The following is a 27,793-nucleotide window of genomic DNA, read 5'->3' as shown; positions in this document are numbered from 1 at the left end:
AGAAATTTTTAAATTATTCAATCAATTTTTATGGAGACCGAAAATTTCTTTAAAAAGGAAGTGTATGAAATGGAAAAGTGTAATGTTTTTGATGGAAATGGAAAATGGAGAGTTTTGATGAATTTATTTGGCTTCAATATTTCTTTATCCTCTTCCTTTATACTTTCCCCTGTGTTTGTCTGGACTTTTTTTTTATATATATATTTTAAAAAAGGTAAGAAGAATGGCTTAAATATGATCAAAATGGAAAAACAAAAAAAATGGAACAATAATTAAAGTTTCCAGATAAATTAAAAATCTATTTATTTGTTTATTTATTCCCTTTAGAAATAACCTTTCCTGTCAAAATTTTTAACATTTAAATTTTGGCCAGTTTGCCTCTTTTCACTGTTCAGTGCATTTATGCTGTGGAAAAAAAGAAGAAAATCTAATATATGCGTTATGTTTCCATTTGCAAAAGAAAACTAAAGCAGATTAAGGATTGTGTTACTAGAAATTTGTACTGGGTTTGTACAGCCAGGTTTTGGTAGCAGGGGAGCTACAGGGGTGGCCTCTCTGAGAGGCTGCCAGAAGCTTTCTCCATGTCCGGCAGAGTTGATCCCTGGTGGCTCTAAAGACGGATGTGCCGCTTGCCAAGGCTGGGCCCATCAGAAATGGTGGTAACACCTCTGGGGTAACAGATTTAAACAAGAGAAAAAGAAGTTATTGTGCAGATGTAATTGTGGCCAGAGAAGAGCAGGGTGAGAACGTGCGGGAGGAACAGCCCTGCAGACACCGAGGTCGGGGCAGAAGGAGGGGCAGGAGGTGCTCCAGGCACTGGAGCTGGGATTTCTCCGCAGCCTACGGTGCAGACCAGGGCAGGGCAGCTGTGGCCCTGCAGCCCATGGAGCTCCACAGCGATGCAGAAATCCACCTGCAGCCCACGGAGGAGATCACGCTGGAGCAGCTGGATGCCTGAGAGGAGGCTGTGATCCCATGGAAGGCCTGTGCTGGAACAGGCTCCTGACAGAGACCTGCAGACCCATGGAGAGAGGTGCCCATGCTGGAGCCAGTTTCCTGGTAGAACTTCTGATCCCATGGGGGACCCACAATGGAGCAGCCTTGAAGGACAGCACCCCGTGGAAGACGACCCACATTACAGCAGTTTAAGGAGGATTGCTTCCTGTGGGATGGACTCACACTGGAGAAATTAATGGAGAACTGTCTTCTGTGGGAGAGACCCCACAATGGAGCAAGGAATAGACTCCTCTCCCTGAGCAGCGGCAGAAATAATGTGTGATGAACTGACCACAGTCCCCATTCCCTGTCTCCCTGTGGCACTGGGGGAGGAGGTAGAGCTGGGAAGGAGGGAAGGGTGCAGAGATGGTCTTATTTTACTTCTCATTATTCTGCTCTGATTTTCTTAGCAACAAATTCAATTAATATCTCTAGTTTGAGCCTGTTTTGCCCATGACAGTATTTGATGAGTGATCTCTCCTGGTCCTTATCTCAACTCATGAACCCTTTGTTATATTTTCTCTCCCCTGTCCAGCTGTGGTGGGGAGGGAGAAGTAGCTTTGGTGGGTGTCTGGCATTCAGCCAGCATGAACCCACTACAAGGTCACAGACGGGATATATTATGGACTTGATTTTGCCAGACACTGGATGCCTGCAGCTCGCCTCGCACCGAGTGAATTTAAGGCACTTGTCACATGACCTACTCTTTTATTAGCTTAGTTGCAATGGAAAAGGCAGAACAGAAGCGTCAGAAATGGAAAACGATGGCAGGAAAAGCCTGGCAGTTTGTTCCACAGGGGTGATGGAAACTGCTATTCTGAAAGGCTCTCTGTGGAGGCAAAGTAGAGGAAGATAGTAAGAGCAAAGGCAAATGAAAATTTCAGAATAATAGAAAATAATAAAAAAAGTGCACAAACTATTTCTGAAGCAATATCTGCTCTAAGAAAAATGTATCAACCTAGATGAATCACATCTACAAAAGGGGGGTAATTTGAAGTCATTTTATCAGACAAAGAGAAATAAGCATTTTTAGAGTGATTCAGCCCTTAGATAGATAGATAGCGTATCTTTCTCTTTTGTGAGAGATCTCAAATCACATCATTAAATTCAGATTGAACAGAGCTGGGGCACAATGACTGGGCATTATTAGACTGGTCCTTTCAAAAGTTTCTCCTTAAGCTAGGACATGGGAAATCTGGTCCCAGCGCAGGAACTCATACAAAATCCAGCAAACCAGAAAAAACTCTCTTCAGCCTCCGAAAGAAAGACAATTTTGCTACCTAAGCTTTACTCACTGCTTAGACCTTGCTCATTGCAGACGGCTCCCTCCTGCTGCCAAGCACCTGCTGATGACCCGGCTATCACTGGAATGTTTCCATGAGCCCCGCTATTTGTCTGAGAACCCATCCTATACTTTGTTCTGGTGCATTCCCCATACATACCCTCTGATCGGATCAGTGACCTCAGTGCCTTTTCAGTCATTCAGCCTGCATGCTCCGGCTTTGTCACCTTGGGAAAGGAGCCCAATGCAGTACCGAAGAGCTGCCCTCCCCACAAGAAGGAGGAGGTACACATTGCAGGCTTTCCCATCAGTGTCTTTTGTGTAAGCTTGATTTTCACACGTGTATTTGCATCAGGCAGGTCTAGTCCTATAGACAAAGGTTAAATGCTTTTTTCAGTGGAAACTTTTCCCCAAAGGAGACTGCAGCATCAAACTTTCCTGCAGGAAAAATACATCTTTCCTCACCGGAATAGTCTGTGCACAGAAGCAAGATATTTTTGCCCTTTGCATTAACGCAATTAAAGACATGCCGCCTCCAATACGAGGCCACAAAGGAAGGCTGCTTTATTTTATTCCCAGATTTTTAAGCTCACAGTGCTCCATGTTAGGAAATTCAGTCACGAGAGGAGGATTGCTCGGGAAACCACCGCTTGGTGAGCAACATCTCGCTGCTGTCACGACCCCGAGACCGGACGCGGGATGCTCCGTGGGGGCTCACGCGTGGCCCCAGTGACCTCGCAGCCCCGCCCCGGGTCACCACCCTCTTCCTCCGCGCTCCCGCGCCGCCGGGAGCCCCGCGGGCCGCGCTGCCTCCGCGGCCGGGGGCGCGGCGGGCGCGCTCCCGAGCGTGAGCGGCTGCGGGCCCGAGCGGGTGCGCGCGGAAGGCGGGGCCGCGCAGCAGGCAGCCCCGTGCCGGCTGGTGCCGTCTGCGAGCCGGGGCGGGGAGCGGAGGAGGGCGCGGGAGGGGGGCACGGGCATCCTCCAGGCCGAGGCTCCCTTTGGCTTTCCGGGCTCCGCGCGGGCGAGCGGGAGGCGCTTCGGCAGCAGTACCGGCGAAGTACCTGCGGATCGTCTTTCTTCCTCCTCCTCCTCGCTGGCTTTTTTTAGTTTGGTGGTAGTGGTGCTTTTTTTTTTTTTTTTTTTTTTTTTTTTTTCTTCTTAACCCTCCCTCAAATCCAGGGAGACGCTTCTGAAGCGGGGCGAGCGCTGATCTTACGTAAATGGTGCTGCTCGGGGGAGGGCATCTCCCCTGCCAGCCCCGGGCCAGGGGAGCATCCCAGGGCGCCGCTCGCCCTGCCTAGCGACCGGGCTCCTCGCTGCCGCCCTGCCCGAGATCCGCACCGGCAGCGGCACCGGCGGGGGCGGGCGGTGAGCGGCAGCCCGCAGCCCCGTTCCCGGCGGGTTTCGGCGCCTCCGCGGAGCGGCTGCGGGGATGATGCGGCGCGTTGGACCCCGCGGCGGGGAGGGCGCTATGCCAGAGAGATAACGCGCCTCCGCCAGCAGCCCGGGGGCAGTGTCGGTGCCAGCCCCCCCCGGGACCCGGCTGCCTGGGAGCCGCTCGCATCTCCGCGGACGGACTGGCCGCGGCGGCGGCGCCGGGGAGCGGCGGGGCGAGGCCCGGCGGGGCGGGGGAGCGGCGGCCGGCCGTGCCGGAGCACCCCCCCTCCGGGGGGCAAGCGGCCGGGAGGCTGAGGAGCGCAGGCAGCAGAGCCGGGGAGGAGGAGGAGGGCAGCGCCATGACTCATTTGCAGGCAGGTCTCTCCCCGGAGACTCTGGAGAAAGCCCGGCTGGAGCTGAACGAGAACCCCGACACCTTGCACCAGGACATCCAGGAGGTGCGGGACATGGTCATCACTCGGCCGGACATCGGCTTCCTCCGCACCGACGATGCCTTCATCCTGCGGTTTCTGCGGGCCAGGAAGTTTCAGCACTTCGAGGCGTTTCGCCTCCTGGCCCAGTACTTTGAATATCGCCAGCAGAACCTGGACATGTTTAAGAGCTTCAAGGCCACAGACCCGGGTATCAAACAAGCGCTGAAGGATGGTTTCCCCGGCGGGCTGGCCAACCTGGACCACTACGGCAGGAAGATCCTCGTCCTTTTTGCTGCCAACTGGGACCAGAGCAGGTAAAAGCAGAGCTACTCGCCCACTTCAGCCCCGTCTCCCCCCGGACAATGCGTGGAAAAGCCGTGCCAGAGCAGAGGGAGAGAGGGTGGGCAGCAGGGACACACCCGGCGCTGCCCACAGGGGGCTGGGCAGCAGCCTGTAAGGCAGAGGGAGAGAATAAAGAAGAAATACGTTTAGTGGCTTAGGGCCCTTTCAGCCAGCTCATCCTTTGGGGTGTGAATTTTAGGAGGCGAGTAGACACCGCTGGTGTGTTCTCAGCTGTCTGCTAGGAGGTTTACACCCTTCTGCCTCCCCTCAGCCGAGGTGAGCTGGCACATAGATGATGTGATTATCCCCCAGACAAAGGCTGGTTGCACTCTCGGCTGGTCTTTCTGCTTCAGCACACACAGAACTGCTCAGGTGCCGTGGGAGGAAGTGGGAGACACTGTGAGTAGAACAGGAGTATCCATCATGACTTTTGAGCTGAAAAGTTTGCCTGCGCAGGAAAGCTGAGACTCTGAATCCTTTCCCTCAGCTGAAGAAAGCTCTTCCTGAGCCACCTGGAAATGCCAGGATGGAAGTTTCTGTAACCACTTATTTTTCCACCCATGCTGCTCCAAATGTCAATTCTCTGCATAATAAGATCCAAGTACGCAAAGCTTTGATAGCATATTGAAGACTAGTCTCTAGAACAATTTGATTTTTTTTGGGGGGGGGACTACTGTAGCCTGAAGATGATTTAGTAGGGTGACCCAAGAGCTGTCTCCCATCAAGGCCCTTTTTAGCAATTGGCTTGATATTATGTGACACTATTTGTTTATTCTAAATACATTGTTGGGGTGTCACGCTCAGTTTCTCCTGCAGTCTAAAATTACATCCACAGAAATAGCTTGATTTCAGTACATTTAAACTCTCTAAAACCTGCTTCTGTGGGGTACTGCATTGTTTTCTGAAGCTCCCAACCTGAGTGCAGGTTTAGGATCTGAAGCACTTTTTAGTGAGAAATTCAGAATGTTGTAAATTGCCATCCTTATTGCAGACAACACAGTGCTGAGTGCTCAGTGCAGATATCCTCAGCTCAGCTACTTTGAAACTTTGGGGGGGGGGACTCAAACAACTGTCAGTGTGGATAGAAAGGACAAAATCTGGGGGAGATGCATGTTTAAGTTTGCCCTTTGGCAAACTTGGTGTTTGTTTTGCTGTCCTCTTGCGGGCTGTGTGGACTGCTATGGCAGGGAGCATTTCCACGGCCCCCTGCCCCTCCTGGTGTTACAGCTACGGACAGGTCTCTGTCCACAGGGATGCTGGCCCACCTTGGCTTTCCTCTCCTCCAGACACGGCAGACACACCCACATTGTCTATGGGAGAAGTTTCCTCTCCCTTGCTAACCCATGAATCAAGTCTAGGAACTAGGAGAAAGCTGTCTGGCACAAGTCAAAACTGCCCACGGCCAGGGTAATAACTGGAAAGGGTGGCTGAATATATGCAGAGCTGGGGCCAGTGTCCGTTTTCTGCTTTGGTTTTCTAGCAGATGGAGCATAAAAGCCGAGTGAAGAGCAGTGGTGATGAGGCTAAGGACTCGCTGAGTGTGTTTCCTTTCCCAGATAAGGACCTTCCTTGTTTCCCACATAAGGATCAGGTCAACTTTTAATTTTAAAAATGACTCCACAAACTCTTAGAAATCCCCTGAGCAAAGAAATGGATATTTAGGAGTTTTATTAAGTTGTATGTCTATGATGATGATGTTCTCTTGTTAAAGGTAGCATGACCTATTATGTATGGGATAATGGTATGACAATACTATTGTTTCTTATTAATGAGAAAATCCTAAAGCTATGTGTGACACTTGTCACAGCACTTGACTTGATCCTAGTCAAAAGAATACCAAGAATTCAAGTGCAGAGATAAAGTAGCATTTAAAATAGTAATTGCCATGTAGAAAGAATTGGTTTATTTTCTTCTTGACGTTGGATATGCTGATATTTAAAGTACACGAGCTCAGCTGACACAGCAATAAATTTTTTGTGGTTTTTTTTTTTATGAACTCCTATCGGTATGAATAATATTATTTATGCTGTGACAGCAAAGTGGCTGGGGTACACTGGAGTAGTTAATGGATGTGTTTGCAGTTGGGTGCCTACTGCTTTTGAGCACTGCACGCCTCTCCTCCAGAGCGAGCGATTTGTTTTCACACAAACCGCTCAGACAAAGCAGAGAGAGCTGAAGCCCAGCTGCGGGGAGTGGCTTGCTCCAAGGCACATGACAAGTCAGTGACACATCTGGGAATGGAGCTAGGTCACTTTCTTTTCTAATTAATTTAGTGCCTTCCATTATCTGATGCTCAGTGGCTGAACCTGGGGGAGCATTGTGGAACTTATGCCTGGCTGCAATGCAATATGCCTCAAGCTTATGCCTCAACCGACTTGAGATTTTGGAGTACATAATTCAGTGTTCCTCTTACAGCAACAATAGGAGGATTACTTATTGAAGCCTGTCTTTTTAGGCCCTCTTTGTGTGCTATATAAAGTTAATAGAGCACAGCAAGCCTCCACATTTATCATATATATGCAACTTATTATGGTCGGGATGTAACAATTAGAAATAAAAAGTTCCAATTTGTTATATAAATGAATAGCAGACATACTAGAGATGATTTATATAGCACTGTCAGCCTATGATTTACATAGTTCCAATTAGAAAGAAAAGTGTGGGAGGCAAAAAAATTCCTGTGGTAAAACAAGCCTGTGTACTAGATGTTAAATCATTAAATTAAAGCAGGGCCTGAACACTGTACCAGATGTCCTGCCATCTGAACAACCCAATCAGACATGTATTTAAAACAAACAAACAAGAAGAAGGAAAGGTGAAAGATAACACACTCAGTAGCCCAGCAGTTTTTCAGTGGGATCCAGGCTAACTCTCCACCCTGCCTGTACTATGGGGAAAATGAAAGTCAGTGGCATTCCTGTCAGGAAGCTGGATAGCACTCAGGGAGGGATCACCCTTCTCTATTAGCTTCCAGATTGTTGCCTCTTAACTACATTTGGCTTGTAGGTGTCTTATGTGCATTTGAAGACTCCCTTATTCTTAATGTGTCCAGCTGGTGAAATTTTTTCAGTTAACAGCACAATTAACTTCAGCTCTCAGCTGCAAGGGATCTGTTGAAATGCATAGTCTTCTGTATGCTTCCTGGCACCTGGACACACATTCCCCAGGAATATCAGTCCATTTTGATGCTATGCATTTGAAACCTTTCTGGTATTAATTATCTCAGGTTTTTCCCTAGAAACTGCATTAGAAAAGTGCACTGGTACCTTGTTCTGTTGGTGTCACAGTGACCCAGTCAGCTCACACCATCCTCAGTGAATATGGAAGTCCCCTGCACTCATGTACTGCTGGTTCTGCTGCTGCATCGGACAGTTTACAGCAGGCCAAAGACGGAGTACACAGGTTTGCTTTCAAAACTCGGCTTTCATGTGCAGAAGTGCTACAAGTTTTCCCTTCTGTTAAATGAAAATGAACTTCTGTAGCTATGAGGAGGCTGGTCTGCTCCTCAGCTCACAATAAACAACAGGCAAGATGGCAAGGCAGTTTTCAAGCTCTGATGGAGGCAGTATGACAAAATAAATAGCAGTGTTAACAGTAGTAACATATTAACAGTAAAAACAGATTTTTGTTTGGAAGTTACATCTTCCAAATGATAACTATTAACTAGTGTAAACTGTCATTTTTTCTATGGTTACTCCTGCTGACTGATGCTGTTTTATTGTTTCCTAGTTTTCCCTTATCAGCCTATCATCACCTGTATTTAGACTGTAGGGGTTTTGACTAGGGAGCTTTTTGATCAATGTAAAATTTCTATCAGCTAAATCTCCATCTGTGGTTGTTACTGTTTGACACTGGGCAAATATGTGCCATAATGCATGGTATTAAATCTGAATCTAAATCTAAAAGCCATTCTGGTAAAATATTTAAAACTATTTCTGTTTTTTTCCTGTGCATTATTTTGTAACAGTGGTGATGCTTTTTGTTTTTAGAATGAGGTATCCTCAGGGCATGCTGCCACTCTTTATGCAGAATAGCCACAAGAGAACTTTCAATTCCCCATCTTTTCAGCATTCAAATCTGTACCCAGAGTGACAAACCAAGGAGATATAAAGCATCATTTCGAAGTACTCCTTTGTGTATCTTGAGGACTCTTGTTTTGGTGAAATTCTAAAAATATTGAGCCAGAACAGTAGCTTAGAGATGGGATGATGTCTCAGAGACTTGACCAGCTTTCTCTTTTAAATCACAGTGGCAAAAGAATTCATTTGACAGAAGCCTTTTCTTGTCCAAATGGTGAGGAGCTTAAAATACAGACTGTGTATTCTTTATGTGTTTTGGACCTTCAAGAGACATATGGCTCAAATTCAAGCAGACTTACCATTTATCTCTCCTAGTTCATATCCTGAGAGGCAGATTCATGCCATTCAGTTTTAATTTTCAAAATTACTTCAAATTTCCTTCTTTTTGGGAGGAGATGACAAATAGCCATAGAGATAGAAGGGCAACTCTGCTAAATCAGATTATCTGTTATTCAGGGCAAAAGTGAATTGGCTGGAACCAGAATCTGGTTAAACAGATGATATGGTTGATGCCACTCATCATCAAGAGCATAAAGTATTGAAAACAGCTGACACAGCTGCATTTGACATGAGACATCTGTACCCTGCATTCTCCCTGTCTCTTCTCTTTATGTTGGCCGGGTGGAGATCCCAGTGGATTCATACGAGAGGATGGACAGACCACATAACTTGGAGGTAAAGGTGAAAGGTCCTGGTGAAATATTGCCAAGAGTTGATAGCCATGTCTGCAAGACTGTTTTCCCCAGAAATCCTTGGAAATGCATTGAATCTGTTCATGTCCTGCAAAGAAAAATCTCGTATAACTTTTCTTTTTTGTAAAGGGGAAATTGCCACTACTGAACTACAAGAGAGTGGGGATGCTCAGTAAATTGTTTGAGGTCTTCTGTTCTCGACAAATAAAGACCCCAGTGAGGCATTTCCCTCGAAAGCTCTGTTACTGTTGGGGTAGAAATGGCAGCCATCCCAAAGCATTTGAAAGAATCCCTGTCAGTGTGGCTGTTAACTTGTCACACCTTCTCAGGCTCTATTACTTTCAAGTCAACCTGAATGAAAAATTTCAAGAGATAGCAGAGTGTGTCTTGCACTCCAGTCCCTACTTCAGTCAGTCTCAAACTGAAAAAGGAACATTAAGAGTGCATTATATATGTGATAACATATTTTCAGCATTTGTTACTCACACTAATAACTGGACTAAAAAACTTGTCCAAGTTTTCCATCGAATTAAGCATGGTTCTATAAATAGAAGGCATTAAATACATTTAAATTAACTGTGAGTTCTTGATTATCCTAGCAATTAGTAATATCTTGCTAGCTACAATATGTCCCATAAAAGTCTGTTTAAACAAGTGAATGCAACTGGATTTAGCCATAAATAAATTAGGATTTATTTATTCACAGCCTAACTTCAGGCTGCTACACAACATGCACTGCAGCTAACTGGGCCCAACACACCAAACATATCTGACAGCACTGGGGTAAGTAATTAAAGAACTGGTGCCAGGGCAAAATGAGTGGCTTGCTGTTCCTTAAGTACGTGGTTTTACTTAGTACAGATTGATAAGAATAAAACAGTATCATCTTCCCATCAGACTCTACACCATAGTCTCAAGTTAAAGGCTAATATTTTCTTTTTCTTTTTTCTTTTCCTTCAAAGTAGAAAGGCAGTCAGAGCTGTCTTGGACCAAATATATTTCACACTCACTAGCCTGTTCTGTTTTTCTCACTTTTGACTGGTTATACTTCTGTATCTGTATGGAAAGTAATTTCAGTGTGGAATAAAAGTTTCAGCAACAAAATCCAGAGTAATTTTTCACAACTTCTTTTTACGTAGGATTTTGATTTCCCTAAAATCTAGCCAGGGTGGAGTGTATTTTATGGCTGAGCCTGTGCATCCTAGTGCTGGCACTAAGCGTGGTAGCAGTGAGATGAAATGTTGGACAACATGGGGCTGGAGTGGATTAAAGATGAATCTTTACAAATAACTCTGTGCTGTGGGAAAGCTTCCATGCAGTTTCTTCAATTGTGTTTTTTTTCTTGGGCTGCTCAGCTAATACTTTCAATACGCAGCGTTTTGCACCACCCAAGATCTCATCTACCACACCAGGTGTACATTTCTGGCTTGCCTTAGCATGTGTTCAGAGTAAAAACTGCTTTAAATACCTACTAAAGGATTTGTCTGTCTTTCTGGTGCTCTGTACTGTACTTAAGTAAGGTATCAAAACCAAGAGAGGAGATTCAGTACAGAACAAAGAGCAGCTCCTATAGTCAGCTAATTGCCCTGAAGGGTATTTGAGGTGGGACACTTGATTGTTAATGACATGTCCCTGTGCACTCCTGATGTAGCTTTTCAGGCTTTAAGAATACTTCAGATACCTCCCTCTGGCAGAAAGTGTTCTTGCTTGCATTTAGCCAGACCTGTTTTGTGCAGGACTTCTCTCTTATTTTCAGTGAACAAACATAAATATTATTGTTGTTGTGGACTGTATTTCTTACACTAGTGGACCTGCAAAAGGAGTTATGGAGATGGTGGTGAACAAGCCATAGATTTGTGGAGACCCAGCCCTGTGACTATTATTTACTCTCCGTGGCAGCTGAAATCCTGTTCCCATTGCTGCCTGACAGTTTTCCCATTGACTTAAATGAATTCAACACCTAATTCGGTGTATTTCTGTTTATGTGTATACATCTTGTATATAAGACATAGGTATACATAAAAAAAACCTTTATGCTCAGTCTTAGCGAGCTGACTAGCCTCATAAACAAAAAATCTTTATGTCTGAGGCACCAGATTTCTAGCAACCTTGTGCCACAAAGAAGCTCTTAATCCAAGGCATGTCATGTCTCCTTAAACTCCTTAGGGAGGACATTAGAGATGTACATCAGGAACTTGGGACCCTTATTCCAGGACTGAATGTAGGGTTCTGCATTGTGGAGCCCTTCTGGAGAATGAGATCTTTTGAATTGGATAATCTAAATGTCAAGTAGGGTTGAAGCTAATTTAGAATTTGAACATTTTTAATGTGTATTCCTTGTACAAACTGTGGTCAGTTGTCCTCAGATCAAGGCATTCCAAACTTCCTGCAAACCTTAGATATCAGAAAGGTAAAGCATTAGAAAGGAATTAAATCTCAGAAAAGTTCAATGGGGAGGGGTGAATATGAAAAAATTGTGTCCCTGTCAATCTAACAATATTAAAAAAAAAAGTCTCCAAGATGAAGAGAAGAATTTAGTTTTTAAAAATTATTTTTAATGCCTCACCTAGTGTTTTCTTGGGAAAACACACTTTCTCGTGTTCTGATATTAGGAGAGTCCTTTTTTAGTCCCTTTCCTATGCATACATAATTGGAAAGTTCACTAAGTTTTAGTTGGCTAGAAAACCCCAAAAAGATGGAAAGATGTGAGGAGTCAGATACAATGGATAAATTTAATTTGTGTTATTTCCTTTTGCACATATTTTCAAAATGCAGTTATGTCCACAACAGAACAGTGTACTCATTGTATTAAAGCAAGTCAAATTCAGTATAATTTAATGTAATTTCTAAGTAGGCATGCATGCTGTGTGCTCTTTTGTTTATGCAGAATGGTGAAGAATTTTCCAGGGGCTCACAATTTTGAAATCTTCTGTTTGATAGCATCATGAGAGACATTCAGGAGATTGTAGGACCTATTATTTAATTTCCTTAGAAAAATATAGGAGGAAACTTCGGATCTATGCTTCTGGTATTAGTCTTGGGTTTTGGTATCATTATGATTTTAGAAAAATATTGTTTGTGTAGAAGCTCTTATTCAGACATGTAATTACACATAAAGATACTAAAGCAGGTTAGGATAATATGGAAAAGTTCAAATTTGTTTGTGATGTGTTACATTCTTGTAGTTTGTTCTGGCTGGCTGATGGTCTATAGGTACATAATCCTGCTCCAGAAGATGAGTTCAACTAGTTGAACTTTTGAGGATTTCCCAGCTTTAGGTGCTTCTGAGGACACATTTCCACTCTGATTTAAACTTTTGATGAAGGGAGAATACTCAGAACTTCTCTACCTCTGTGGTTGTTGCTCCTTTCCTGACCAAATCTCCTCTTCCCATTCTCAGGTACACGCTGGTGGATATTTTGCGTGCCATACTTCTTTCTTTGGAAGCCATGATAGAAGACCCCGAGCTGCAAGTGAATGGATTTGTTTTGATTATAGACTGGAGCAACTTCACCTTCAAGCAGGCCTCCAAGCTCACACCAAGCATGCTTAGATTAGCCATAGAGGGCCTTCAGGTAACATTATTGTTTTCTTTCTTTTCCTATTTCTTCTTCGTTTTGCAGTTCATTACAAATCTAGGTCAATAAAAAAGACCGAAACAAAACAAAATTCCAACAGCTTATGAACAGCAAGGCTATTAACACCTTAAGGTGTGGGTGTACAGGCAAGCTACTTGTGACAAAAGTGTGAACTCAGTCAGCTAACTGCAGTATCTCCTGATGTGTAGGCTCCTTCCTTGCTATAAATATGAGGTAACTTTTTGTTTTTATTCCAAAGTGACTGGCTTTCTGTAAATTCAGATGGTAGCTTCTGCAACAGGAAGTTAGAAGTAATCAGCTTATGTTGTAATTATGCACAGGGCTAATGAAGTAGGGGTTGCTGATGCCACGCCAGGTTGTTTTTTTGGTTGATTCTTTTGGAGACAGACTCTGCATCATTTGTCATGAAAGCTTGGGGCCCGGTGATTGGACAATTAGCTGGGACTGTTTATTTACTCAAGGTTCAGCATGTGCTTGGCTCTTTTTCTGGGTCAAGATTAATCTGAGCAGCAGCTTCTGGGACTGAGCATGCAGTGATTTAAATTTTTTTCAGCTCATTCTAAATGCACTTTACACGGCACAGGCACATTGGTGAAAAGGATACTGCATAACTCACATCTGTTTCCTATGGTATTTTATTCTTGTTAAAATGAGAAACTAAAGTTGTTAGGGTAGTTGTTTTCTGCACAAGCCTGAGTTGCCATGTTAAAAATATCTGTAATTCGCTCCTGTGGCAGTGTACTTGCTTTCAGAAGGACATGTATTCCTCTTCTGTGATGTTTCTATCATTTATACATTTTTATTACTCATGAAGCAAAATAACAGCCTTACCTTTGAACTTTTTTCACTGTGATAGTGTGATTTTTGAAGAAACTTGTATAGCAGTAATATGGAGTTTTGATCTAACTGATGAAATTGGCTCAGTACTTGCACACAGAAGGGTAGTGACATGAGACAAAGATCTCAGTTCTCATTCTGTTGTTTCCTTATGCAACAGTGTGATTTCATCATCTTCACAACTACATTAGAAGGCAGCAGTGAGACCTGTGCTCTAGAAGTACTGCATTTCCTTTTCTTCCTTTAAAAGTTGTTTTCTTTTTTGTGCTTTTTTCAAATTTAGACATTTGTTTTATGGTTTAGAACATGAACAAATGCTTTAGTAGACTTTGTTTTCAAATTGTAGTGTTTCTTCTTGGGCATTATCCAGAGATGGTTATTTTGAGGAGAGCTGCAGTGAATAATTGCATCTGAAAATATGATCAGTTTTGTGACCTACAAAACTTCAGGTGACCTACCAAACTTTGGGTGGGGTCTTTGGCTCCAGAAGAGAGCAGGAAAAGGGCATTTTAATGACTGCCATGGAGGAAAATGTATAGCGAAAACATAACTGATTAATGTCAAAGTACAAAGTGCTTAATCAGGTAGTATGAAAAAGAACAAGAACAGCTCACACACACTATTTGTTTATAATCTTTGTAAATACTTTATATTTAATCAGAGAAATGAAATTTACTTTGGCTTATAAGATTTAACAGGGCTCAAGATGCTGAACTTTACCATTTGGAGAATTTAAATATTTGTGTTGCTTAGGCGGAAGGGGACAGTGAGAGTGGGATTAGTGACCACTGAATTTGATGTTAGCCAAATCCCTTTGCCTTCTGAATGAAATCTACTGAATTTGCATTATATTTGCTTAGCTTCCATGGTGAGCAGAATACTCAATATGGTATGTACCAAAGACTTTACAAGCTATGGCAGCTTGTGGCTTTTCACAATGGCTTAATGTTTAGGAAATTGCTTTGGAAAGCAAGATAAGTAAATATACAGTTTTCTAGTGTACAGAAGAAGATGAGCTCTGGTATATACTTTGTCTGCATATGTGTTAAACAGAAGTGTGCAAAGAATCATACCCCGAACTTACTTGTATAAATTAGAAAAACTTCCTAGGTAGCTGTTTCCAGGAAAAGAGACTTTCGATCACAGCATTTACAGGACAGTGATTATCTGTAATCTGATGTGAAAATCTCGCATGCCCGTGGCCACAGTGCTGTACCAAACAGTTGGCGCATTTTAGGTCAGTGCTGATTTGTAGGACAAATGGTTTTGCTAGGCAAGAAGAAAACTTTATGTGGAGGTGGTGGCACTCAGCTGGGACTTTTGATGCTCCAGTCCTAGCTCACACACTGGCTGTGTGCTTTTGGGAAAAAGGAGCAACACTCTTCCTTGCAGGTGCTTGTGCCTACAGCACTGCTGTTACTCTTCATCAGTGAGAAGGAGGTTTTGCACTTAGAGCTCCTACACCTTCCCTAGTGTAAAGTCAGAAGGAAGACATTTTTTGAGAGCTGAAACTCATGCCTTGACTTTAGGACTTTGTGTTGACTCTCCATAGTGTATTCAATGTGGGAGTTCCAGTCTTTAGGTGCCCACTTTCCCCATTCACTGGTCTCAGTAGCCAGTCACTAATTTTGGGCTTGTGAAGAAGCTCATGTTACTCAGCAGCTGTGTTCCTGAAAGCAGGGGGTGTTACATTTGTATAACTTCAATACCTGTGTGCCCTGATAAGGTCTCTTTCAAAAACTTTACAAAATTTTGCCTCCTTCACCAGTAATGGGTTGCAATCTGTGTGCTTCATCTATTTTTCCCAGAGAAGAGAGAACTTTTGAGAGCTCTGAAAAAAGCCAGTCCTAAATTTCCATAGACAGTGATGAACTCTGAGCAAAAAGCCAAAATGTATCAGATGATTTCTGTACAAGTAACAATTAAATTGGCTGGAATTCATCTGGATGAAAGAAGAAAAACTGTAGCGGACAAGTACAGAAATCTCTAAAACCATAGAATCATAGGATAATTCAGCTTTGAAAAGACCTCAGGAGCTTGGCAAATCTAGCCTCCTCCTTAAAGTCTGATGGAGTCAGACCAGGATACAAAAAAGATCATGAATGGCTGGAGAGAGTGGGCAGGTTGCAGATGCTATTTGTTATTTACATTTTAAGAAACGGGCATCATCAGGTGGAGCCCATACTAGGAGGAGGCCTGGCTTTGACTCCTTTGTACTACATCTGGGTAACTTGTGGAACTCCGTGCCATGAGGAATTCTGGATGCTTAAATTTTAGTTGGTTTAGGGAAAATTAAGAAAGAGATGAACTGAAGATTATTAAACATATAAAGAAACAAATCAAAGTTCAGAATTCCTTAGGCTGTACAAAATTGGAGATGAGGTGGATGCTGAGTGGAAATAATCACATATGTTGTCCAAGTTGTAGCGGCTCTAGGCTCTCTTTTTTGGCTTCTGTTAAGGACAGGATATAAGGCTAGGTGGACTTTTGGTATGACATAATTAGGTGTTGCATATTTCACTCCTTCTTCCCCCATTCTGAAAACCTGCCTTTCATTTTACTGCTTCTGGCACTGCCCTGACCCTTGCTACCAAAACATCTATCTGAGAGCACTTGGGCAGACAGAGGGGTGAGGTTCTGGGTGTGATTATTTTCTTGGTGATAGTCCTTTTTTTACATATGCCCCTATATGGACTTTTTTAAAAAAAAATTATCACGACACAATTGTTTTCATAAGACAGGTAAAAACAATTTCAAAGACTGAAAATTCAATTTGAAAATTATATTGAAAGTTGGGGTTATTATTAACTCTGACAGACAGCTTTGGGGGTAATTATAATTGAGTTTTGGAAAATGGAACACTATAGGTATTCATGAATCACTTTAACTGATTAACTGATATTTAGTATTCTAAAACCTGGAGCACTAATTCCTTCTTAAATATTGATTTCTATTTAGTGCATGATAGTAGTTGCATGCATGACAGCTTTTTTTTCATGCATGTTTTCACTGAGACAGGATGTACCTCCCAATGCTTTGCAAAAGTGTGTTGTTGTCAGTGGCTGAATGTGAATGCTTCTCCTCTAGTTAAAGAGCTGGTGGAAAAGAGATGATACACATTTAAATGGGGAGCTGAGCATATGTGGACAGCCAGCATTGTTGCAGAAGACAGAAGACTCTTGCTTCTGGGGACAAGGGTGTTTGGAGGAAACAGTGATAGTGTTATGGGGGACAAGGCAGGTCTTTTAACTGTGGTTTTTTTTTTTTTATGTAACAGAGGAAGGCTTCATGAGCTAAAACAAACTCCCTCTTGTAAAAATGAAAGCAAACCAGAAAGTAAATTAAGACAGCATCCTTGCAGCTACAATTGCTTTCAAAACCGTCTTTCACACAGCTGTTCTTGTGAGCTTGTAAGAACAATATCCCCAGCCAGATTTGCTGCAGCAATGCAAGGTGGAAGTACCAGACACAGGCTATGGACAGCCTGGTGATGAAGGTGACAGGACTTCCTACTCCCATTTTCTCTTAATGTGAACTCTATCAGTGTCCTGCAGGGAATCTTGCTGAACATCAGGGTTGGTTCAGCAAGCACAGAGAGTGCTTAAATTTTGCCACCTGGTTCTGGACTACATCTATGCAACCAGCATGCTGCAGTGACAAGGATTCCTAAGACAGGGACTTCCAGAACTAAGGATGCCTCTGAAATATTGTGACTTCATATAATTACACGGTCACATGCTCCATGCAGTGCATAACATTATTAATAATGAGCTGAATGAACAGTTAGTGCTAGCAGTGAGCTGCAAACCACAAAATAGAGCTTTAAATGTTTTTGCATCCAGACTTAAAAACATACACCCCTCTCATTCAGTGCTTGAATTTTCAACCTGTTTTTGAGAGGAAGGTCCTGACACTTTGCATATTGCTTGAGAGAATATTAAAAAGTAGCAGACTCAACCTTTTAATGGGAGTATCTTCTGTTTTCAGGAAGTCTAATAAATAGTTTCATTAAGGTTTTGTTTTTCAATCAAAGAATTAGGTTGTTTGTAAATGCTAGTCTCCTGAGCCCAGGACTTGCCAGAGAACAGAGGGATGTGCTTGTAAACAGCATAGTTTCATACCAGTTCAACTCATGCTCTATAACAACAGCAGTTAAATGGGATATTTTTCCTAAGAGCTTGTTATTTTCAAGAGTTTGCTTACACTCGGTCTTCCTTGCTTGTAAAAAGGCCATAAAAAGGCTTACCAGCAATTTACTGTGGAAACAGAGTGGACTAGAAGTGATTGTTATTTCTAGCTCCTCACCTGCTGCCTGGATGGGCTTAACCTGCTGGCTTAGAAAGGACTTTATGACCACAGCTTGAGTTCAGCTGCAAACAGGCATGTTTGTATAGACACAGCCATTATTTCAGTGTGGTCCCAGCTGTTAACCTGTTATCTGAAGACAGAATCATTAATTTACTTGCTAGAATCTTTTAGAATGGTCATAAAAAAATTGTTGAATGCTTTTGGAATGTTAATTTATGTATTGTCACAAACACACTTTTAAGATGAGGGGATACCATAATCTTTTTTCTTTTTATTTTTCTATCCCCAGCTGAGAATAATTCCACTGAAAGATTACTGTTAAGTGTTTTCTAATTTGGGGTGCCCACTGTGGCAGGATATGGTCTGATTTTCAGTCACTTTTTACATATTTGGAATCCAGCTGACATTTATTTTTGATCAGGACAATTCAAGATTTTAGTCTTGATCTTGAGCCCCCAAGCCAGGAGTCTGAGTTATAGCATGGCTAAATTAAGATCTTCTCATTAGATTCTCTTTGAATGCACATAATGCCATGTGGGCTGCCACCTCTGAAACAAATGAGAAGAAGCAGCAAACTAAACTCTCCTTTCCCCCCCACCAGAAACTCTGCTTTGTGGCATCTCACTGAAAACTGCAAGGAAGCTTAATGGAGTTAAATACCCACTCTCCAAACACTGCTACTGGAGCTAGTGGAGTATCTGTCTGCAGTAGGTTGTCATCCTCCATGTGAACCTGAACAAGAAAGGCAGAGGGCACTTTGCCAGTGGTTTGCAGATATTTGCTGTAAGCAAGGCATGATTAGTTGTGGGGAGCTTGGCTTTTGTTCAGACACTTTGATCTAACTGGCACAGACTCTTCTGCTTGTTCCTCCTGCCCTTTTTCGCTCTGAGCAGGCTTTGCCACAGTCCTACTGTTTCCCCAGTTCCTCAACCCACTCCTGCTGACATTGTCATTGTACAAGTTTTCACTGATGTGTTTTTTCCATCTCTACTCTGATGGCATCCTCCAGAACCTAGTCACAATAGATGACTGCATGGCACAATAAGTTCATCTTAGACTCCTTAGGAGATTTCAGCCTTTTGTGATCTCACTGTCCAAATGCTCTCCACATCTGGCTTCCAATCACCTTCAAACTTCCCATCTCCACACCCTCTTTTACCCTCTGCTCCCATTGCTCTTCATACCAGTTATGAAAGTGGCACTGGGGAGTGAATCCTAATCTGTTCACATCCCAGGTGAGTCCTTTAGACATCGGGCTGTTAAGAAAACTCTCTTTTTAGTTCCTCACACTGGAGCTGGCTTGCTTGGTACACATTGCTCAGTGCTCGTGGAGCCAGGCAGAATTTTTTGGGAGCTTCTGAGATGTTGCTGTAATGACATGGCATGATCTAGAAAAAGAAAATTTTTTTTGTTTTTAATCTGATGTTTTCTTTTACTCAACAAAGTAGATGTGGTTAGTGTAGAAACCAATGAAAATGCTCATAGTTGATATTTTTCCATCAGCTCTGTCAATAGAGAAAAACATCCAAATAGAATTATTGCATCTTGAGAGAAAGAAAACAGAAGAGACTCTTACATGCAGGCTGCTTCTTTCTTGAGCTTTTGCTAAATGCTATTCACTTTTCTGTTTTTCTTCTCTTTATCAGGAAACTGAATCTATCTGCATTAACTAAAGAGAGTGACTAAATTGCTCTGATTAGACTAAAAGAGTGATACAATACTAAGGTGACACAAACATTAAGGGTTTGTAGCACAAGCTTGGTATAGGCAGTTAATTCTTGTCACTGTGAATGACTTTCTGTTTTCTTTGGTAGACCACAATTCAACAACTCTATGGTTACAACTCAGCTTCAAAATATCTATTTATTTTTGAAAGTGATTTATCTCAGTCAAGGTCTAAATATTTCTCTTTTCTTCAATATCTTAAGGCTATAAAGGGAATAAATAGTAGTCTTCCTTGTAAGGTCACTCAGAAATAAAACTAATTTGTTGTAAATGGTAATGTTAGAGACAGAAGACATGTTTTAAGATCATAGTTCACCTTCCTGCTAAGGCAAGATTATCCTGTGCGTTATATTTTCTAGTGCTTCTCACAGTTTAATTTAAAAGCTCAAAGGCAGGTCTGGCAGATTCTTTGGAAACCTCTCTGTGACTTTTTGCTCTTCAGATTTCCTCTTGGCATTAATCCTAATTTTTCTATTTCAAAATGTCAACTCCTATAAAGCCCTTTGCTATTTCACTGTGTGCTGTTGGGTCCGAAGCAGGAATTGGTATGTGACTCTCAGTGACCCATAGGAAAGAATTGTTGTGATGCAGTACCTATCTGCAGTGGCAATAATTTGGAATCAGGACCTGGAGATGTTCCTCCTGACTTGTTTGGCACTGGAGATGTTGAGATGTGAAAATTAGTGGGATCCTCTTTATCTGGAGAGCCTAAATCTATTTTTTTATAGAGTTTAATTTACCTGTGTTATCAATACATTCTATATATGTATCTTTCACTTTTACCTCAAGAGTAGACACTGGATCACTTTGTAATTATTTTCTGAAACCAGTCTAACCTTCGTTTTCCATCATGCTAATAAATCCCCTGTGATCTTATTAGGCTGTGAACAGTTTTTTTTATGTTAGTGTGTACTGTACATATGCCCATGAATATAGTGCCTCTGCCAGTATAGTCTTGCAGTGCTTCATCCACAAAATAATACAATGTATTTTTCTTGTGATTTTGGTTGATATTCCTTAGCAAGTGTTCACCTCATTTGATAATTATTTTTTATGAAACCAATTTGCCTTTGGTTATAAGCAAAATTTTTACTTTGTTTAGAAGTGATTGCTGTGCAGGAAGAACTCTGCTGTCATAATTCACTAATGTTTAAAAACAACTGTGGGAATCTTCTCTGGGGGAAGCACCATAAAAAATGTGAAATTATATAGCTGGTGATGCTTTTTCTCATCTCATGTTTCCTAATCATAAAACAATTTAGAAAATTCAATTTTTGTGTGTTTTAATAGGCATTACTGTTTAAATAAGTGATACTTTGGTGGTGATATAAAGTAGTTCAGGAGCTGAAAGTTTAGATATATAACAAATTATGAAAATTGTATTTCTGAAGAAAAAAATAAGTATTAATTCTTTCTAAAAATATCATACTCCAGTGTGGATAATATACTTAAAATATTAAAAATATTTTTTAAAATATTAAAAATATACTTTGACAAAAAGCTCCCTTCCCCAACAAGCACTTGTGTAGTCTTTTCCTGCATATTTTGCAACAATCAGAATATGTTCTTAAAAAACATTTCTTATTATGTGAAATATGAAAATAGTGCTTATAATGTTTTCCAGTGTTTTCTGTAATGAAAAGGATTGGGTAGTAATGTTTTGTTTACACATAATGAATGGATAACATGGATATGGTCTGAAATCTGAGGTGGTTGAACATACCGTCTTTTTTGAGGAAAATAAATTTTCATTCAGTAAAAAAAAAAAAGAATTTCAATCTAGTGCCCAACACTGAGAAAGCCTCAAGTCAGCATCTCCTCCAGCACAGTTCTGGCTGTGCCGAGGTGCTTGCTTGCTCTTTTGGGTTACATTTCATGTTGTCCCTCACAGTATAATCACACAGTGTCATTGAAAAATGCAGTCTTTAATCACTGATTAAAGATTGTGTTTTCAAATGTATTTGTTATTTCCCTGCTCCTTTTAGTTGGTTCTCAAGAACCCATTATAGCTGTTAGAATCTTTTGGGGTAGGGCTTCCTTTCAGAGAAGAACTGGATTTCAACCCTTGGCCACTTCCACCACTGAAAACATTTTCTGGAAGGAGAAAGAGATTCTGCTGTGATTCAGGGGTGGGCCTCCCTGAAGGTGTGTTTCATCTGCAATTTTCATTAATTCTTATCTGACATTACACTGAATGTGCCTTATTACCTGCAAAAGCTTCTGAGTTTGTTGGGATGTGCCTTCATCTCATGCTAAGCTATTTGACTGAAAGTGTAATTTAGAGCACTGCATCTTCTGGCTGAAGGCCACTGTGCAAAGTATGAAGAACCCAGGGCAAATCATCAAGTACTGGTAGTCCTCCAGCATTTTCCTCAGAAAGTCTTTGGAAGGTACAGCCAGTCCTCTGAAATCTGCAGTGGATCTTTCTGTAGAAACCCCGTGGATAATGCTCCAGACAGTGTGAATCTATGTGAAAACACTGGATACATTCAGTAATTCAAGTGCAGCCTTTGCAATTGGAATTTTCAACCTGCAAAAGAGTATATGGTGAAAATGTTGATTCATTTTCCGAAGAAGATGGAAAAGGTTTTGAAGGATATTGCTTAACAGAGGGACAAAGAGGACACTAATGATGTCAGGAGGAGACAGGATAATTATGAGAGGATAGAGCAAGGTGTTGGGCAGAAGACAGACCTAAAAACTGCCCTTCAGTTGAGATTTTGAAATGTTTCAAAGTAGACAATTATATTTCCTATTTTATGGCTGCTATCAACGTCATTGAATAAAATGTCATCTCTAAAACAAATTTTTTAAAAGCTGTACTGACCTACCATCGGAAAGTAAAACATTTTTGAAATCATAGCTGTCACACATCTGCTGCAATAACTAACCTTTCCCATAGCACCAGATATTATCATTCCCCTCTAGTTTTAGTCAGCGAGCACATCACCATTACATGGTGACTTTGACAGGCACCAAGTGTGCCTCCTCAAATTCTTAGTTCATTTTCCATAAGAATTATATGGGTTAACTGCATACCTCCAGCAACTGATGCCTTAATCTTTAGCTTTCATATTTTCCAGATTCTGTACTGTATTGGTATATAACTCTGAACTTCATATAAAGTGTTGGCAAGTTCTCTTCACAGTGCAGTTAGACAAAACAATCCTTTTCCAGCCTGAGAACCAAGGACATTGTTGCAGCTTCAGGCCCAAAAAGTGTAAACAACAGGGAGTTGAGGAGAGAATCTGGGAGGATGGGACTTCATAACCTGAAGCTGTAATTGGACAATTAACTCCAATGTGTAAATGGACCAAAACTTATAAAAGTGTGAAAACTCGTGACCCAGCGTCCATCTTGGGTAGAGCCACAGCCAGGCTCTTGTACTGCCCAAGGTGTGTCCTTTGAAGGCCTTTTCCATAAATACCTACTTTATTCCTTTAACTCTGTCTCGTCTCTGTTCTTGGTAGCCTCTCAAGGCATCACAACATGTTTCCATTATGAGGGGATGCAGTTAAATAGTTGTGATTGATGAGGGATTATGTATCAGTGAGAAGCTGCCTGAGCCTCTTAACCACTTATTTTCTCATCCTTTATTTTTCAGTGGTTTAGAGATGCAGAACTGCAAGCAAGGTTTGACATATGTTTTGGGCATTAGCTGAGATCCATTGGGTCATGCTTTTCAAAGCATTTTGTTAGGAATATTGAGCAATTGATTTTCTCTGGAAAACCCTAGGACGTCTTCATACTATTGCTGTCAGTATGATCCAATTCTGTTCTCCACAGAAATTCAGCAGGAGTGCAATTTAATGAGACCAGTGAAAGGAATCTGACTGCTCTATTTATAGCGCAATAATTGATCAGGGTAGCCATGGTAGGAGGAAACTTCAGAGAAAATCAATGCAGTACCAAATGAAAGTAGCACACATGTCTTTAAAGACAACTGTGTAAAAGCCAGTTAAGAATGAATTTATTTGAAGATCCATGGGAACATCTTGGACCATGTGTGTTTTTGCTTTAAGTTGTAGGAGTGAAGCAAACCAAGCAGCATCTTACATGCCAGGTGAGCCTTACTATGTATTTTTTTCTTCATCTTCTTGATACTCTGTCCCATTAAATCTTCTTGGTTGATTGTTTTAGTTTCGTATAGGGACTGTAAATGTCTTCTTTCAAGAGCTCCCCTTTGACAACCTTACTCTGTTTTTGTAATGAGGATGTGCAGAAGAACTCCACACTGTGCAGAAGAACTGCAGAGCCTCTTGGCTGTGTCCAGCGCTCAGGCACAGTTCCAGGTCTCATGGCTTTCACTTAAATGCAGGGAGAGGATGGTCTGTCTACCTCCATTCTCACTCCTGTCATCATAATACTTGTAATCATAGTAGATACATGAAGCATAACTGTTTGTTCTCATCGCTAGCATTTCTTAAATCTGTGTAATCAACCTTTGCTTCCTCCCCTAATTGCATTTTTTCCTCATGAAATCTGCTAAAGTCCTGAGCAGCCCCCTGTTTGCCATCCCTGAAAATTATTGGTTTGTGGCAGATAATCTCCTTTACTGGGTGTAACTCCATGATACGGACTGACTGCCCATCAGTACATTGCTTTTGGACTACTGCAGGAGGATGAAGCAAGCAACAAACTACCATGAAGGCATTTTAGCAGTAACTCGTTTCAGAAAAAGTCAGAAGGGGAATATGTGTACACTTTGGTTACTTTGAATGTGCTTTTTGTTCTTGTGTTTGTACATAGACGAAAGTTTTGCTTCATCCCTAAAGGAGGGCAAACACGACAATGACTACCAGCAAAGCTGTCCAGGCTGTCAGTGTGTCTCTTTTCCTTCTATGCTTGAATGTGCTTGAAATTAAATGAATAAAAAATCTCACTTTGTTTTATGGTGTGAAGGATGCAGCATTTAGGCTCGCTTTCTGAAGAGGAATGCACATATTTTTTTTTTTTGTAGGATTATTAAAGGCATGGCATCATGAAGTAGATGAATGAATAATTCTGTTTTTCTGCTGCTTCATAAGAAAGGAGTAAATAATCTGCACCTTCCATGAACAGTTAATTTCTGTAGGGTAATTTTGTGTATCACCAATGGCTAAGCATATTAAGGGTGCTACATCTTCTGTCGGTTTTGAGCATATGTAGTGGCATGGGTTGGGGCTTAATTAGGTAGATGAATAATGTCAGAAATATTGTCAGTTATCAATATGGTCTTCATCTTCCTTTAAGCCCTGACTGGGAATCCAGTTCCCAATGACATCAGCAGTTGCCGTGGTGAACTTTCATAAGCTAGTCTTTAATCTTTCATTAAATCACAGGCTAGGAAAGCAGACATGAGGACTGAGATGAAAAAACTGCATCTGCAGCACTGATGTCTTCTCTGAAAAACAGGAAAGCCACACTTCTTTGTTTTTGGAAAAAAAAAAGATAATTTGCTGCTTTGGTGAGCACACCCTCAGCCATTTATATTGTCTAAGCAACACCATGCAAGGAGAATTTGCAGAATGTAAGCAGAGGTGAGATGTATGGGGCTTGAGAGCAGCTGAAATCAAATATGACAGGGCCTGAATATGATGAATGACTCAGCTCTGTCATGTGCAAGTTTTGAGAATGGAGGTAAGGCTGGCAGGTTTAGAGCCTCTTTTTCTTGCTACATTGAGCTTTAGCTGGATATTTCTTATAGCAGCACACTATATATTTAAGTTAGTGTTCAGAAGGGCACTGGGGATATCTCCATGTGAGCTACCAGCACAGACGTGAAATGTGAACTCGCACTAAGACTGCCACATGGGAAAAAAAGAGTGGGACAAAGGGCAGAGTACTTCAGGGCCCATGTGAAGCAGGGTGGGTCTTGTGAGAAACAACTCTGAGCTGGGAGCACAGATGGAAACTGAGTTGTTATTGACAAATCCCCAAGTGTTTGGTGTACTGGGCTGAGACTGGAAGAGTAGAAGTATCTGTGTCGTAAGGGACATAAAGGTGCAATATAAAGCTTTTGTTGTGGAACAGCTCCCCAAAATAGCACTTTGGGCCAATATGTAGATGTCTCATTATGTGCTATTTTATCTAATAGGAGAAAATTATTCTTCCCCAGGAAGCTTAATGCGCTTATGTCATTACAGCATTGTGTCTCTAAGAATGCCATTGTAGGAGCTGTTACTGGCACAGATCTTTTCAGTAGTTCATTTGTGCCCAGGTCTTGGTCTACCAATGCAGAACTCTGTCCTTGTTCTGTTTGTCCTAAATCAGTCCTGCCTTCTGTATGGGACCAGATGTTGAACCAGTGCTTCGCTGCATTTATTCACTCAGTGCCTGCTTTTGGGGAAAAGAAGTACAATAGCAATTTTTTTTTTCCCCACAAGTAGAAATGGGAAGCCATAATTTTGCACTTTGCTAATGGGAAAAAAAAAATAAATAAAGAGATAGGGAACAGACCTACAATTTCTTTGTTCTATTTTGCAAACAAAGTAATTGAAAAAACCCAGAAAAGAGAAGGGCAGAATCTGGAGGATATGGTTTGTTGGGGTTTTTTTTAACAGATTTTAAAGTTGAGATTGATTTCCTCTAAGGTTATGAAGTCTTGCTCACAAATCTTTTAAGCTTTCCCTGAGGCTTTTTATTCCTGGATAGCTTTTTGACAATTTAAAGTTAGTCAGAAGCAGTACACTAAGCTATAATTTATATTGCCAGGCATTATTACCCAAGGCCCTGTCTTCTCACATAGAGGGGCACACAGGTGAAACTGCACAATAGAATTATCTTTGCCCAGGTTGCAAAAACATAGGTTGTCTGTGAGAGCACTCTGTCATGTTTTCCTACCAGTGTCAAGTTCACACTTATGTCCTTGAAAAATACCATTTGCTTGGATGGCAGACTGTCACGGGGCTGGGACATAGGTTATTGCTGTGAGATGAGAGCCTTTTGGCGTTCTTCTGAGTCACTGGCACCATCTGTCCCTCTTCCTGAGGTAAGGCCGGATGGAGTGAGTGGAGCCCTGGCATGCTGCTCAGCTTTTTATTTGGCGTCCCTGACCTTGCATCAGTCGTGGCCCGATGGGGGGGGGGTTGGTTTGGGATGACTTGCTTGTTTCCACATTCTGCAGTGAAGCCCAGGCTTAACGAGCTTTGACTCACATGCTGTATTGCAGGAGAGATGTTTTGCTGCCAAGGAAAATTAATGTTTTTGCTATTAGTGCGTCATATTGGACCAGGTGTTGCTTGCTTCTCTCACCCCTCCTTGTTCAGAGCCTTGCTTTTCTTTTCAACTCACAGTAAAAATTTAGAAGGGAATTCACTCAGGATTCACACAGATCACAATTCTGGTCTCCCAAATAGTGTCAGCTTGGTTTTGTTTTTGCTTGTATTAGACAGGTGATCCTGTCTTTTCTCTCTGGAGTTTGATCCTTTCAACATGGACTGAAATTCACAGCCCTGGGCTCATCAAACCTATATTGATTAAAAAAACCTCAACCCTTAGAATAACTTTTAGGCAGCACAAAATGTGGCAGTAGGATATTAAAGATAACAGGGTCAGGTTTCCCGCAACATTGTATGTAGAAAGATATGGTAAATGTTTGTCTTGCAGACACTGTGGAGAACAGGACTTTACAGAGAAACCCAAGGCTGTGAGTTTGATGGCTGTGTGCACTGTGAGGATTGGTACAACACTAGAAAAAATAAAAATGGAGTGAATTTGAGCTTAGAGCTGTTAGTGAGCTTTCAGACAAGTAGTAATGATGGCTGAGGCTTGGCAGTGGAAGACACGAGTTGAGGTATATGCATATTGACACAGGACTGACACTGAAATGCTTGTAGGAAAAGGGAGTTCTCTAGGGTTGATGTTCTCTGTGAAGCAAGCAAGGAATAAATGCTGAAATCTGTGAAATGGTGAAAGGTGACCCACGGCACTGAAACCCGGGGAGGACAGTTGGCATGGATCAAGGAGACTGGGGAGAAGGCAGAGAGGATGGAGAATGCAGCAACCGAGGGCATCCTGTTTCTTGGGCATTAACTGTAAAATAGAAAGGGGATGAACAGCAAGTTATTTTAGAATGAAGTATACCGTAATGCATTTATATGTTAATGAGAAGGAGCAGCAGGGGTGAAAATAGGAGCTGTCA

The 27,793-nt window shown here is 41.9% G+C and overlaps 1 protein-coding gene across 1 annotated transcript in view; it reads left to right on the top strand.

Moving 5' to 3' along the window:
- Window positions 1-3,975: 3,975 nt before the first annotated feature.
- Window positions 3,976-27,793, top strand: part of CLVS2 (clavesin 2) — a 52,377-nt gene continuing 28,559 nt past the window's right edge. Inside the window, exons 1-2 of the mRNA XM_005518327.3 lie at window positions 3,976-4,403; window positions 12,603-12,777. Of these exons, the coding sequence (XP_005518384.1) occupies window positions 4,015-4,403; window positions 12,603-12,777 (564 nt within the window). The 5' untranslated portion in view covers window positions 3,976-4,014. The remainder of the gene's footprint in view (window positions 4,404-12,602; window positions 12,778-27,793) is intronic.

The sequence above is a fragment of the Pseudopodoces humilis genome, chromosome 3 (genome assembly GCF_049639895.1).
Source record: "Pseudopodoces humilis isolate 2021_Gansu_Grassland_sample_001 chromosome 3, ASM4963989v1, whole genome shotgun sequence".
NCBI classification, from domain to species: Eukaryota; Metazoa; Chordata; class Aves; order Passeriformes; family Paridae; genus Pseudopodoces; species Pseudopodoces humilis.
The sequence above is the reverse complement of the archived record's forward strand: the minus strand, read 5'-3'. Positions and strand labels throughout refer to the sequence as shown.